This window comes from Camelus dromedarius, chromosome 9 (assembly GCF_036321535.1).
Source record: "Camelus dromedarius isolate mCamDro1 chromosome 9, mCamDro1.pat, whole genome shotgun sequence".
In the NCBI taxonomy this organism is placed as follows: domain Eukaryota; kingdom Metazoa; phylum Chordata; class Mammalia; order Artiodactyla; family Camelidae; genus Camelus; species Camelus dromedarius.
The window spans coordinates 14625341-14638973 of NC_087444.1; the positions used below are offsets into that span (position 1 = coordinate 14625341).

General features: G+C 59.3%; 1 protein-coding gene across 6 annotated transcripts; it reads left to right on the forward strand.

Moving 5' to 3' along the window:
• The first annotated feature begins 1140 nt into the window (after positions 1 to 1140).
• AMPD2 (adenosine monophosphate deaminase 2) lies at positions 1141 to 13110 on the forward strand. 6 transcript variants are annotated; one of them, XM_031457753.2, is made up of 19 exons: positions 1478 to 1607; positions 5067 to 5228; positions 6437 to 6567; positions 6777 to 6907; positions 7550 to 7618; positions 7708 to 7819; positions 8059 to 8245; positions 8493 to 8634; positions 8746 to 8835; positions 9051 to 9180; positions 9347 to 9541; positions 9630 to 9761; positions 9985 to 10148; positions 10388 to 10514; positions 10605 to 10768; positions 11026 to 11146; positions 11432 to 11605; positions 11799 to 11909; positions 12032 to 13110. In XM_031457753.2, the coding sequence occupies exons 1-19, from the start codon at positions 1598 to 1600 to the stop codon at positions 12239 to 12241; spliced, it is 2562 nt and encodes an 853-aa protein (XP_031313613.1). In that variant the 5' UTR covers positions 1478 to 1597; the 3' UTR covers positions 12242 to 13110. The 6 variants fall into 6 exon arrangements, with proteins under 6 accessions (XP_031313611.1, XP_010974219.2, XP_031313613.1 ...); XM_031457752.2 differs by lacking the exon at positions 1478 to 1607 and adding an exon at positions 1641 to 2550; XM_010975917.3 differs by lacking the exon at positions 5067 to 5228 and having other exon boundaries at positions 1187 to 1607.
• Positions 13111 to 13633: the final 523 nt, after the last annotated feature.

Sequence of the window (13633 nt, forward strand, 5' to 3'; positions counted from 1 at the left end):
GTGGGGTGAACTTTCCCCTCACCATGTTTATGCAGGCCATGGTTTTTTGAGTTTGTTGAGGGTGAAGAGCAGTAGGCAGGGATCAACGAAGGTGACAGATGCAGGTAGAGAATAGAGTTCAGGGTCCACAATCCAGCCTGAGGCAGAGGTGGGGGAGGCACAGTTTGGGAAGGAATTTGGCTGTGGGGGTAGTGAAAACTGGGAGGAGCTGGACAAACAACATTAGTATATCTTGGTTGAGGGGGACAAAGGGCTCCCATAAGCTGAAGAAATAGGAAAAAGACTAATTGCTGTTAATACGCTTAATTATGTCCGGTGATGTTTTAGAACCTTTGCTCCACAGGCTTCCTTCAGGTAGGATTCTCTGCCACTTGGGAGTAGGGGTGCTGGTTGGTGGGGTATCAGCAGTCCCCCAAACAGCCAAACTCCACTTCTTTCTAGGCTGCAAGGTAAATCAACCTGTGAGAGTGTCAACAGAGAACCAAGGCCAAGACCAAAGCAATGATAATAGGGAACATTAACTGAGTAGTAACTGCAAGCCATGCATTGTTCTAAGCACTTAACTTACATTGGTTCATTGACCCTAACAACCACCATATAAAGTAGGGTCCCTTGAACTCATTTTACAGGGTAAACAGAAGCACACATAAGTTAATAAAATTCCCAGCAGCAGTCAGGAAGTAGGTGGAGTCTGGAATTGAACTCAGGCATTCTGACGTCAGAGCCTAAGCTCTTAACCAACAAATACAGAAATAAATGTGGGAAGGGGAGGCAGAATTGCAGCGCACACCCCGCCTAGCTACACCTGTCTGCGTAAAAAGAGCACAGACCTCGAGTAAGAATGCGGGTAGGACTTCTGCTAAAAGAATCCTGGGACAATAATAAGAGCTATCTTTTCTTGGGCACTGGCTTTGTGCCAGGCACCATGCAAAGGTGCTTAAGTTTAATCTTCACAATAACCCCTTTGAGTGAGGTACTGCGATTACCCCATCTCATTTTACTTGTGCGGAAGCTGACGCACACAGCTTGCCCAAGACGCCACCGGGCCGATGCCGAGCGGCGGCTGCCCACGTGGCGCCGGGAAGAGGAAAAATGGCGGGGGCGGGGCTGGCTTGGCGGGGGCGGATCCGGGCAGGGGCGGGGCCATGGACCTGGCCGAGCCTGGGGCGGCGGAGACGCGAGCCAGCGCTGGTGAGGTTTTGGTGGGGTCGCACCTGTTGCGTGACTCCCCCACAGTGCAACTGCCGGAGTCCGAATCCAAATACCGAGAAATTGTGGGGAGAAGCCCAGAGGAGTTCCGGGTCCCGCTCTCTGGGGAGCACGTGGCTCGCCCGCCTCTCGAGTGCCGGGTTGGGGGTCGGGACTCCGGGGTCTCCAAGGCCAGTGCAGCGGCCCAGGTTGGTGAGGGTCCGCCTGCCGCCAGCTGGCAATTTGAAAGACTGCATTACTTCCCCCATCTCAGTGCCAGAGTAGGGACCCTTACAGCGACTTGGCGGGGTCTGGACCCCAGCTCTCCTCCCCTCCCTCGCGACCCGGCTTCCTGGCGGTGCAGACCCTGGCGAGCAGACGCCCCGGAACCCCTCAAAGCTCGAGCAGTATGGCCTCAGGTGAGTGTATGTGCGTGTGTTGGGGGGCAGGGTCTTTGGGACAGAGAGGTGCAGTGGCCAGGGTGACAAGAGGGTGGGCACAGCCTGCAGACCTAGGGAACATGGCCGGGTCCTCCTGGGGAGGACCTAGAGCGCAAAGCCTGAGTGTGGAAAGACAGAAGGTAAAGTCAGAAGCCGATGGGGTCTCTTTCCCAGACCCCAGAGAAGCCTCTGCCACCTGGCCTCCCTGCCTTTCCAGAGGGTAGCTTCTGCTGGACAGTGGAATTTTCCCAAGACAGGCTCCTCCCTAGTGGGCTTGGATTCTCAGTTCTACCCTATCTTCTCAGAGCTGGGCTACCCCTGAGTCTGGGGGTCAGAGGAGGAAGAGGGTCTGGGCTTTCACGGAGTCCGCCTGCCCTGAGAGGAAAGTGTCCTGCGCTTGGGGAAGCTTGCGCTGGATCTCTCTCTATTATTTTTTTTTCTCCCAGGCTGGCTGGACCAGTTAGCCTGGACTTTGACTCTTTTGCTCCAGAGCCCTGGCAAGGGCTCCTGAGGGGAATAGTGGAGCGCTGGGGCGGGCCCTTCCCCATCTTGTTTCCTCACCTCCATCCCCCAGACCCAGCTACTGTCAGTCGTCACGCCAGGGACTGAGGAGAAGAGGGGAGGGATAGGAGCGGGGATGGAGGCCCCCCCTCCTGAGGTTGCCTAGACAACATCTGAAATCGTGGCCAGGGCCTCTTCCGCCTGCGGGGCCTCTGCTTCCTGCATCAGTCACTCCCGCTGGGGGCGGGGCAGAGGAAGGGGTTGGATGTGGCAGAGCCAGGCCCAGCTGGTGCGGTTCAGACTCCCCCCGCCGTCTCCGCGGCCTGAGCCATGGCATCCTATTCATCTGGCTCCGGCAAACCCAAGGCCAAATATCCCTTTAAGAAGCGGGCCAGCCTGCAGGCTTCCTCTGCAGTACCAGGTGAGTGTGTGCTTCCTGGCCTCAGGCACTGGCTCTCACCCTCCCTACCTCTCACCCCGACCCCTAAGGAGGGGGGCTTCTCCTGCACCCTCTCTGTGGTGGTGCCTCTTGTTCTCCAGGGTCAGCTGGCTTGGGAGGTGGTGTGGGGAGGAAGGTGGGGTGGAGGGTGACAGCTTTCTACGTCAGGGATGCTGTCCTCTGTAATGAGGAGTGGGCGTGGATGTGGGTGCAGCAAGAAGTGTATTTGCACACGTGTCAGCGGGTGGATGTACTAAGACTGCATGTGGAGTGTGTGTGAATGGAGTGGGGGATGTTTGGGACGGACTGGTTTGCGGACTGGCCACCCTGCTGGCAGCTGTGCCTTTACCAGACAGGCTTAGGCTGTCCTCCTGCGGTTAGTTCCTTGTTCTGGGTTCCCAGATCTCCAGCCCTCTTAGTGGGGGGGTCTGACGTTAGGGCACACCTATTGTTGCCAGTCGTCCAGGGGCTGGGGGCTCAACTGTACCTTTCATTTGCAGTTTGCTCATTCCTGGTGTGTCTTGTGAGCTTCCTCAGAAGTATGGGGTATCCTTAGGTCAGGCCCATGCAGGGACTAAGGCTGGGGCCACTGCCCACCTGCGTGTGCTCCTACACCCTTTGGTTCGGCTCCCATTCCAGTAAGCATCTCTGCACCATTTGGAGCAGGCAGCGGGGTGCGGCTGTGCCCATCACCCTGAGGGCTCGGCAGCCTGGGTCTGTGTTGCTGAGGGATATGTACCTGCCACCTGCTGTGCCCCCAGGCGTTTAGGCTAAGGAAAGACCACTCCCACTTTGGTGACCAGGTGAAGCCAGTCTTCCCCCAGCAGCTGTCTGTGTCTATAGTGTGCTTTTTCTTATGCCTACTTCCTGTTTTTCTTAAGCCCTGTAGATGCTGGTCTGAGGTCTGCACTGTTTTGTGTTCTCTGTGCCCAGGTCTGTGCCTCCAGAGGGTGTGTCCACTGGGGCTAAATCTGTGCACCTTTGGGTGGTCACATGATGGGAGGATCTGATACTTGTGGGTCAAAGCCTTGGGTACCTCTCTGTCTGCGAAGGCAGTCTTGGCAGTGAGTCAGGTGGGTAGATGGTTGGCAGGAATCTTGGAGTTGGTGGGAGTGGCTGGGGAGTAGCCCCTCTGGCTTTTGGGCAACCCTCCCTGTGTGTGTGTGTGTGTATGTGTGTGTGTGTGTGTGTGTGTGTGTGTGTGTGTGTGTTCCTGTGTCACAGACCCTGGGAATAGGGACTAGCAGACAGCTGGGTCTTCTAGACCTGACCTCAGGGAATGTAGAAGTTACTGCCTGTCTTGTCACCTCTAGTGAACTGTGGCAGTCCTGCACGTGGCATGGCAGACTGAGGGGATGGCTCTGCTTGCTGGAACCTGTCCTGGTCACCCCAGCATTTCTGTGGGAGCCCTGGGTCACCCTGCTAGGAGAAGGGGTTGAGATTAGGGCATTTGACTCAGTTCTGCTGACCCAATACAGACCAGCCCTGGAGGTCTGTGGTCGGCCCCCTGGAGGGGGTTAGCAGTCTGGAGCAGTTGTGTAGGATCCGGGTTCTTGGGGGGAAGTTAGGCTGTGTCTTACACCCTGGAGGTGTTCCTCTTTCTGCTTTGCCCTCTTCCAAGAAAGAGATAGTGTTCACCCTCCGCCAATTCTGTTCTCTTCACACCCTTCACTGCTTGTTGCCTTCGCCTATGCGGGGCCCAGAACCTCTCAGCTCCCTAATGGATGGGACTGCACGTGGGAAGTGTTTGGAGGGTCCCAGGAGCTCTTAATCGCAGATGATGGTGTTTTCCAGACTACTTGCAAAGCTGTATCTCTGAGCGCCTTATGGCAGCTGTGGCTAGGCAGGGCAGGACCCCTTATCACCCTGTTGTAGGCAGACTTGAAGCCTTCAGAAGGGAGAGAACTGCCTGTAAGTGGGAACAGTCAGACTCAACTCCTCCAAATTCTAGTCCCAAACCTCTCCTCCTGGGCAGTTTGTTCCCGATGATAGGCTTGGACAGGGTTTGGAGGTCTAAGGGCCATGAACCAGTCCCCTGGGTAGCAGGGAAGCTCCATAACTGGTCCCGACCTGGACTGAGCCTCTTCCTCGGCTGCCAGCCAGCTCCTCTCCCTGGCAGAGGCCCTGTCTCTCCCAAGGGACCCCATAGTCAGGGTCCCACAGGACAGTGGTGAGCAAAACAAGGCCACTGGGCCAAGGAAGCTGGCCGGGGGCTGTTGGGTATGGAGATGAGGAGGGCTGCTTGACCCCTCCTACCCCTTGGCTAGCCAGGCCCTACACACTATCCCCTAGGGCACTGCATTTTAAGAAGTCTTGTCCCCTCCCTGCCAACCTGCCCTGCCCATATCAGCCTGCCTGCTTCTCCCCCTTGGGGGCCCCACTTTGGGCTGGGCCCGGGGACTGTAGAGCTTAAGGCCCTGTTCAGTTTTGAGGTTGCTCATCTCTCCCAACTCTGATACTCCTTCCCTTGATTTCTGTGCTTTCTTGAACTTCCCCAGCCCCCTGCTCGCCGTCATCCCAGGGTCTCCCCTGCATGCAGCTGCACTTGGTACAGCCCGTGCCGGCCCCTGAGCTGTCCTGGGGGACTGGCTGCAGCTCCACTCAGCAAACAGACGGGCAAGGGGCACAGGGCTGCTGGCCGGAGCTGCCTGACTCTGCAGGTAGGGGCCAGGGAGGCACCAGGGTGAGTGGGCGCTGGGTCCTGGATCTGGGGCAGGTACCCCTTCTTCTCTTGTCCAGCCTTGGGACAGGACTCCAGCGTATTGGAAAGTGGGCCCAGAGACTTTAAGGCGCGCTACCTGGGTAGAGACTCCAGTCCGTCCCTGAGTCACGGTGGAGAGGGAAAGGAGGGTGCCAGAGGGGAGTACCCCCAGGACTGTCTGGGAGAGCTTCCTGCTGGGGAAGGTGGGACAGAGGAGCCCTGGGAGGGTCCTTTGGGGAGGGCTGGGAGCTCAGACAGCCCCTCTAGACTGTCATTTCAAAGCCTTTAGTGCCAGCCTCTTGGTGGAAGCTGAGGAATTCAGCCCTCCCTGGAGAGAGACTCTGGCTTCTGATACTCCCTTCCCCAGGCCCTCCCCAGGGCCTCCGGCCCAGATCCTGGGGCCTCTGAGTGGCGCAGACTGTTTGTGGCAGATCCCTTTGGAGGGGCAGCCAGCAGTGGGAGGGGAGGGCTGGGTCCAGGGCACATCTTGGCCATCTTGGGGTCCTGGGAAGGAGGGCAGGCTTCTAGCAAGGAGGTAAGGTTCCTGCTGCCAACCATGTCCCCCACTTCTTCTCCTCCTCTTTCTTTGAAGCCTGGTTCCCAGGTCAGAGCTGAGTGGCAGAGCTCTGTAGGTCTAGGGTATCAGGCACAGGCCCTGGCCCTCGCAAGGAGGATCTGCTAGTCCAGAGGCAGGTCTGATCCTGGACTGCCTGCCCTTGGAAGCTGTACACTGGGGATCGCTGGTGCGGCCACGAACTCCTTAATGAGCACCTGGTGCGTGCGTGTGTGCGTGTGTGTGTACATGGACACATGGGTGCCTGCCTGTAGGAGGTACTCACATGGAGGTTCTCTCATGGCCTGATGGAGTGGCTTCTAGTCCAGAATTCAGATTTTTATTCCTGGGGTGAATGAATCTACTTGTTCTAGGGGGCAGACTTGGGACCCCACCCCTGAGCCTGGAATGGGTGAGGGGTCTCCATGCCAAACTGCAAGTGAGGTCCTTTGAGAGCCCCACACAGACTCACTTTTCAGCCTGTGAGGAGGGACTGCCTGCTTTCCAGGCTCTGGCCTCTCTCCGGGCTGGCGTAAGGCAGGCAGGGGCCCAGGGCTTCCAGTGTACCCAGGCCCTGCCCTCCACCCTTTGACCCTGCATCACTGTCTCCACAGAGGCTCGGGGTGGGCTGGGGGCCCCTCCGCTGCAGTCTGCCCGATCCCTGCCAGGCCCTGCCCCCTGCCTCAAGCACTTCCCGCTCGACCTGCGCACGTCTATGGATGGCAAATGCAAGGAGATCGCCGAGGTATCACCTGGCAGCGTACCCTGTGCCCCCTAGCACTGTCCCGACGCATAGTCTGCTCCCTGCACCCCTCCCTCTCAGCTGTCCCCTTACTTCACGCTTGGCTGTACCCTGATCCCTATCCTGGCCCAGGTACCCCCAGCTTCTGAGCCCTCACCCTATCCCCAGACCCTGAGGACTAGGCCACACTAACCTTCCTTCCCTCCCACCAGGAGCTCTTCAGCCGCTCCCTGGCTGAGAGTGAACTCCGTAGCGCCCCATACGAGTTCCCCGAAGAGAGCCCCATCGAACAGCTGGAGGAGCGGCGGCAGCGCCTGGAGAGGCAGATCAGCCAGGATGTCAAGTGAGCCTCAGCCAGGCCGGCAGCCTCTGGGTGGGGACACAGCCCGGCAGCCTCAGGGTTGGGACACAGCCAGGCAGCCTCGGGGTGGAGACACAGCCAGGTAGCCATGGGGTAGGGACATGGCCATGCAGCCATGGGGTGGGGACACAGCCAAGCAGCCTCGAGGTGGGGACACAGCCAGGCAGCCATGGGGTGGGGGTATACAGCCAGGTAGCCATGGGGCTGGGGTGAGGACATAGCCAGACAGCTATGGTGGGGAGTACAGTCAACATGGGGTTGGCGGGGGAGGGGTACAGAGTAGGCTGCCCATCATCCCGTCTCTGTCCAGGTGCTTCCGTTTCTGTTCTCTTCCAATCAGTCCTCTCTCTGGGGCCCCCTGGGGAGGCAGCATAGAGCAGTAGTGTGAAATGCAGACTTTGGAGTCAGGCTGCTGGGTTCTGGTTCTGTCTTCTACCCATCATTGTGGCCTGGAATGCGTTTCTTGACTTCTGGGTGTGCTTTCTCATCTCTGATGTGGGGCAAGAGCAGCACCCAGGCACAGGGTTCTGCAGCCCTGTGAGGACCACAGGTGACAGCACATGCACAGCACCTGGGAGCAAGAACCTCACCATCTGCCTGACCTCTCACCCCTCTCACCTCTAGGCTGGAGCCAGACATCCTGCTTCGGGCAAAGCAAGATTTCCTGAAGACGGACAGTGACTCGGACCTCCAGTGAGGAGGGCAGAGGAGTGCAGGGGATGAAGGGCGGGGCCTGTCTTACTGTTGCCTCCAACTCCCTCCCTTGTATCTTCCATTTGTAGGCTCTACAAGGAGCAGGGTGAGGGGCAGGGTGACCGGGGCCTGCGGGAGCGTGATGTGGTGCTGGAACGGGAATTTCAGCGGGTCACCATCTCCGGGGAGGAGAAGTGTGGGGTGAGTGTTCCCATCCCCAGGGTTCTGTGGGCTTCCTGAGACTGGAGAGTTGGGGGTAGAGGCTAGAGATGGTGTTTCTCTTTCTGAAAGCTGGAGGGGCAGAGATTCTGGCTGGGAGCTAGTTGCTGTGCTGGAAACAGAATAGTGTATTTCTGGGGTCAAGATCTCAGGGAAGAGGTGTGAGTGAGCCAGGTGTGGATCTGAGACAGTCGAGAGTGATCCTTTATGCCTGTCTCCAGGTACCATTTACAGACCTGCTGGACGCAGCCAAGAGTGTGGTGCGGGCGCTCTTCATCCGGGAGAAGTACATGGCCCTGTCTCTGCAGAGCTTCTGCCCCACCACCCGCCGGTACCTGCAGCAGCTGGCCGAGAAGCCTCTGGAGACACGGACCTATGAGCAGGGCCCTGACACCCCTGTGTCTGCTGGTGGGACCCCCATACCTGCCCTACTCCAAGTGCCCTGGTGTCCCAGGCTCCCTGAGTTTGGGGCTCAGGAACCCCTGTCTGCTTCTTACCACACCTGGGCTCATTCCAGCCTCTTGGAGTGAAGGGGGTGGAGACAGCTGTCTTACTGGGGCCTCTGATGTCTCTCACCCTCTGCGGGGCCTCTGGGCCTGGCAGCGGGTGGCCTGGAAGATCCCAGGCCCTGACTCCACCCTCTTCATCCCTGCAGATGCCCCGGTGCACCCCCCTGCGCTGGAGCAGCACCCATATGAGCACTGTGAACCAAGCACCATGCCGGGGGACCTGGGCTTGGGTCTCCGCATGGTGCGGGGCGTGGTGCACGTCTACACCCGCAGGGAACCTGATGAGCAGTAAGAGGGTTGTGGGGCGTGCTGGTGGGGAGTTGCGGGGTGCTGCATTGGCTCGGGAGGGTCCACAGGGCCTGGCTTGCTCTTTTCACTCAAGTTCCCACTCCGCTCCAGTTGCTCAGAAGTGGAGCTGCCATACCCCGACCTTCAGGAATTTGTGGCAGATGTCAATGTGCTGATGGCTCTGATTATCAATGGCCCCATGTGAGTCCCTGCCTGTCCCATAATCTCGGCTCCTCTCCGAGCCTGGATTCTTCTAGCCCCAGCCCTGCCCCAGATACCTGTTACCCAGTCATCTGCTGCTCCCTTGGCAGCCTCAGTTCTGCACTCTCCCGCCTCCTCCCTCTGCTCTGCCACCCAGGCCCTCCCAGGTACTTCCCTGCAGGCCTGAGCCCCTGCCTGGTTCTCCTTCTGTCCAGAAAATCCTTCTGTTACCGCCGCCTGCAGTATCTGAGCTCCAAATTCCAGATGCATGTGCTGCTTAACGAGATGAAGGAGCTGGCTGCCCAGAAGAAAGTGCCACACCGAGATTTCTACAACATCCGCAAGGTAGGCCCTCCCCCCGTGGCCTGACCCTGCACCCCTGCCCAGCCTCCCTCTCCGGGGCCTGGGCCCCGACCCAGCATGCAGTTTGGAGAGTCCTCTCCCATCCCACCTCCCAGGCCCCAGACTGTCCCGGCCTCCAGTGGACTCAGCAGCTCCCTTCCCTGCCCAGGTGGACACGCACATCCATGCCTCGTCCTGCATGAACCAGAAGCATCTGCTTCGCTTCATCAAACGGGCAATGAAGCGGCACCTGGAGGAGATCGTGCACGTGGAGCAGGGTCGCGAACAGACGCTGCGGGAGGTCTTTGAGAGCATGAATCTCACTGCCTACGACCTGAGTGTGGACACGCTCGACGTGCACGCGGTCTGTCGCAGTGGTACAGGGGCTGAGGGGTTGGGCCAGTGTGTGGGCCGTGGGTCAGAGGTGACCTGGGCCTGCTCATCTTCCCCAGGACAGGAACACCTTCCATCGCTTTGACAAGTTCAATGCCAAATACAACCCTATTGGGGAGTCTGTCCTCCGAGAGATCTTCATCAAGACCGACAACAGGGTTTCTGGGAAGTACTTTGCTCACATCATCAAGGTAAGGAGACATGGCTGCCGGGGCCCATGTACAAGGCCAGTGTCAGCCTTAGGCAGCCCTCCACCGACTAAGTGAGAGCCTGGGTGGCTGGGGGCTCGCCTTGGTGGGTGGGGAGTGTGGGTAAGAGGCATGAAGAGGTCCGACCGAGGCACATCTGGTGGGTGCGAAGACAGGGACGGGTGAGAAGCCTGTGGGTGACAGTTGCCCCATGCGTGTCACTCAGGAGGTGATGTCGGACCTGGAGGAGAGTAAATACCAGAATGCGGAGCTTCGACTCTCCATCTACGGGCGCTCAAGGGACGAGTGGGACAAGCTGGCGCGCTGGGCAGTGATGCACCGTGTACACTCTCCCAACGTGCGCTGGCTCGTGCAGGTGCCCCGCCTCTTGTGAGTGTCCCTTGGAATGGGAGGGAACACGGGGAGCAGAGTTCAAGGGGCCAGGGCCTGCCTCCTGCCCTCCTGGGATGGCTGACCCTCCCCTGTCCCAGCTAAGCACTGGGAGCAGGAGGGGCCTCCTAGTTCTACTCACAGCCTGTCTAGGCCGGCCTACCCAATATGGTTCAGAAGGGCTTCTGTGATTTTGGCTCTGACCTGCACACACTTGTGTGCATATGTCTCACCTGCAGTGATGTGTACCGTACGAAGGGCCAGCTGGCCAACTTCCAGGAGATGCTAGAGAACATCTTCCTGCCACTGTTCGAGGCTACCATCCACCCTGCCAGCCACCCGGAGCTGCACCTCTTCTTGGAGCACGTCAGTGGGTGGCCCAGGGGTGGGTAGGGGAGGACATCCCGCCTCAGGCCCAGCTGTAGCTCTGGGCCTGACCCCAGGGTCCCATGCCAGGTGGATGGCTTTGACAGCGTGGACGATGAGTCTAAGCCCGAGAACCACGTCTTCAACATGGAGAGCCCCCTCCCCGAGGCTTGGGTGGAGGAGGACAACCCACCCTATGCCTACTACCTGTACTACACCTTCGCCAACATGGCCATGCTGAACCACCTGCGCAGGTGCCTGCTCCGCCGGTGCTGGGTCTCTGCTCACCCTACCGTCTCTTCCCCAACAGGCCTTGCTCTGGGCCTACCCGGGGCTAGGGCCACCAGATTCCTGACCCACCTCTTGTCCTCAGTCCTGGACCCAATGGGTTCCTTCTCTCCCCTTGGGGCTCCATGGCTTACCCCTGTCCTCTGGTCCTAGTCACCATGTGGGGACTCAGGAGCCCAGGCAGGCCAGGCTTGGGACCTGACACTGTCTTCATGCTCCCCAGGCAGAGGGGCTTCCACACGTTTGTGCTGAGGCCACACTGTGGGGAGGCCGGGCCCATCCACCACCTGGTGTCGGCCTTCATGCTGGCTGAGAACATCTCACACGGGCTCCTTCTGCGCAAGGTCAGGCTCTGCACCCCAGCCTCCGCTCCCCGCGGTTCCCCTCCTCCCAGCCCTTCGGGCCTCTTCAGTTTCTGAGTGAGAAGGCTTATCCACCCCTAGCTTGGACCCCAGCCTCTACACCAAAGCCCCAACTAGGGTTCTGACAATAACTGACCCTCCGTACCTCAGGCCCAGCCTGGGCTGTCCGCCACCCACAACGGTGGCCTGTGCTCCCCAGAACCAGGTGCCCCCTCCAGCCTCGAGGCCGCCTGACAGGCCCGCCCTGCCCTCCCTACTGCCCACCAGGCCCCGGTCCTGCAGTACTTGTACTACCTGGCCCAGATCGGCATCGCCATGTCCCCGCTCAGCAACAACAGCCTCTTCCTCAGCTACCACCGGAACCCGCTCCCCGAGTACCTGTCCCGCGGCCTCATGGTCTCGCTGTCCACCGATGATCCCCTGCAGTTCCATTTCACCAAGGTCAGCACCCAGCGGGCAGCCAGGTGGGTGGGTTTCCTGGGACAGGAAGGCCACCCGGACGTGGTGGGGAGGTCTCATGGCTGGTGCTGCCCTCTGCTGGTGGAGTGCAGCAGGCTGTGTGGCAAGTCCCAAGTCCGTGGGAGGGTCAGGCGGCAGCCCGTTGCACCTGCCTGAGGGAGCCTGGCCTGTGCAGGAGCCGCTGATGGAGGAGTACAGCATCGCCACCCAGGTGTGGAAGCTCAGCTCCTGTGATATGTGTGAGCTGGCGCGCAACAGTGTGCTCATGAGCGGCTTCTCCCATAAGGTACTGCACCCCTCCCTCCCTCGGCATCCCCTCTCCTCCCCTGCCCTACATTTGGGAAGGTCCCAGGGGCCCTGGCCCCTCAGAGCTGGTTGCAGCCCTGCCCATTACCCCCACCCCTGCAGGTAAAGAGCCACTGGCTGGGACCCAACTACACCAAGGAGGGCCCCGAGGGTAATGATATCCGCCGCACCAACGTGCCGGACATCCGCGTGGGCTACCGCCATGAGACCCTGTGCCAGGAGCTGGCGCTCATCACGCAGGCCGTGCAGAGCGAGATGCTGGAGACCATCCCGGAGGAGGCGGGCATCACCATGAGCCCAGGGCCTCAGTGAGCCCAGCTCACGTAGTGCCCCACATCTTGGCACCTTGGCCACGTTCTGTCCTCAGACCCCTCCCATGCTCTTGTGGTCTCTGCATGTGTCCATTCTTCTTTGTCCTGTCCTGCATGTCTCTACCTGTATCTGTCCCTGTGCCGCCCCAGGGAAAGTGGTGCCCAGGATCTGCTTTGCCCTTGTCTTGGCTCAAGTGGCATCTGATGGCCCAGGTTGGAGGGCTGCCCTGCTGGTGGCCCTGTCCCAGGATCCTTTGAAGCCTGGCTGTCCTGCGGGCATCTCAGTGTCTGCAGGAGCTAGGGATGGTTGTGGGGGGCTGGCCCCTCTAATTCTTGGGGTCCTGTTTAGGCAAACCCGAGCTTTGGCTGGGGCTTGAGTTTAGGCCACCACCTTGTTCATGTGGCCGAGGGGCAGTCAGGTGGGGCCTGTACACATGTGTTACGGGCACGAGCTGCTGGGAATCTGGGGAGTTCCAGCAGCCCTGAGGGAGGTAAAATTGGTTGAGTTGCAGCCATGGCTGCCTGGACTCGAGCCCCAGAGGTGCTGGACCACCACCTCCGCCAAGTCACTGCCCAGTCGCTCTCTCCGTCCTTCCCCTGGTCCACGTGCTTCTCTGGTGTCAGCTTCCTGTGCCTCTGTGGGAGGGGGCAGCCGCCCGTGCTATGTCTGGGGCCACTGCAGCTGGAGGGTCCTGGATTGGCCACTAGCCCTGGGGGCAATCCCCTCTATGGTCCCCAGAGTTTTGACCAGACCTGGGTCCCACCTGGTCCCCTGTGTTGTGTTCTGGACCGAGGCCTTTGCTGTGAAATGCAGTATTTCATACAATCCCATCTTTCCTAGTGCATGAAAAATAAAGATTATTTAAGTAATGAGGCAGGTGGGGTCTCTGTTGGGAGTGGGAGAGCGATGGTGCATGGTGGCTGAGTTTGGGTCTAGGAGCATTGTGGATGGAGGTACAGCAGATTCTGAGGGGAGCGACTAGGCTTGGCTGAGTGTGTTTGTGCATGTGGAAACTGACAAAGGAAGCAGGGTGGGAGGAGAGGCCCACTGGGGACCCATCTGCTGCCCCTAGTTCCCCTGTCCAAACTGCTCCCTTGGAAGTGGACATTTGGCCCCATGTCCAGGGTACATCCCTGTCGCACCAGTTTGAGGAGTAGCATCCCCTTTCCACCTTATTTCCTCCTCACTTCCAGCCTCCTAGGATAGCCTGGTGGATGTGGGAATGTGCACTTACATCCAGACCTGAGGCCAGTGGTTCTCAGACTCTGAGACATCAGGCTCTTCGGAGGAGCTTGTTTAAAATGCCATTTCCAGGTCCTGCCCTCAGAGATTCTGATTCAGTAGGTGGGAGGCGGAGCACAGAAATCAGCAGGCTCCTGTCAGATTCTCTTG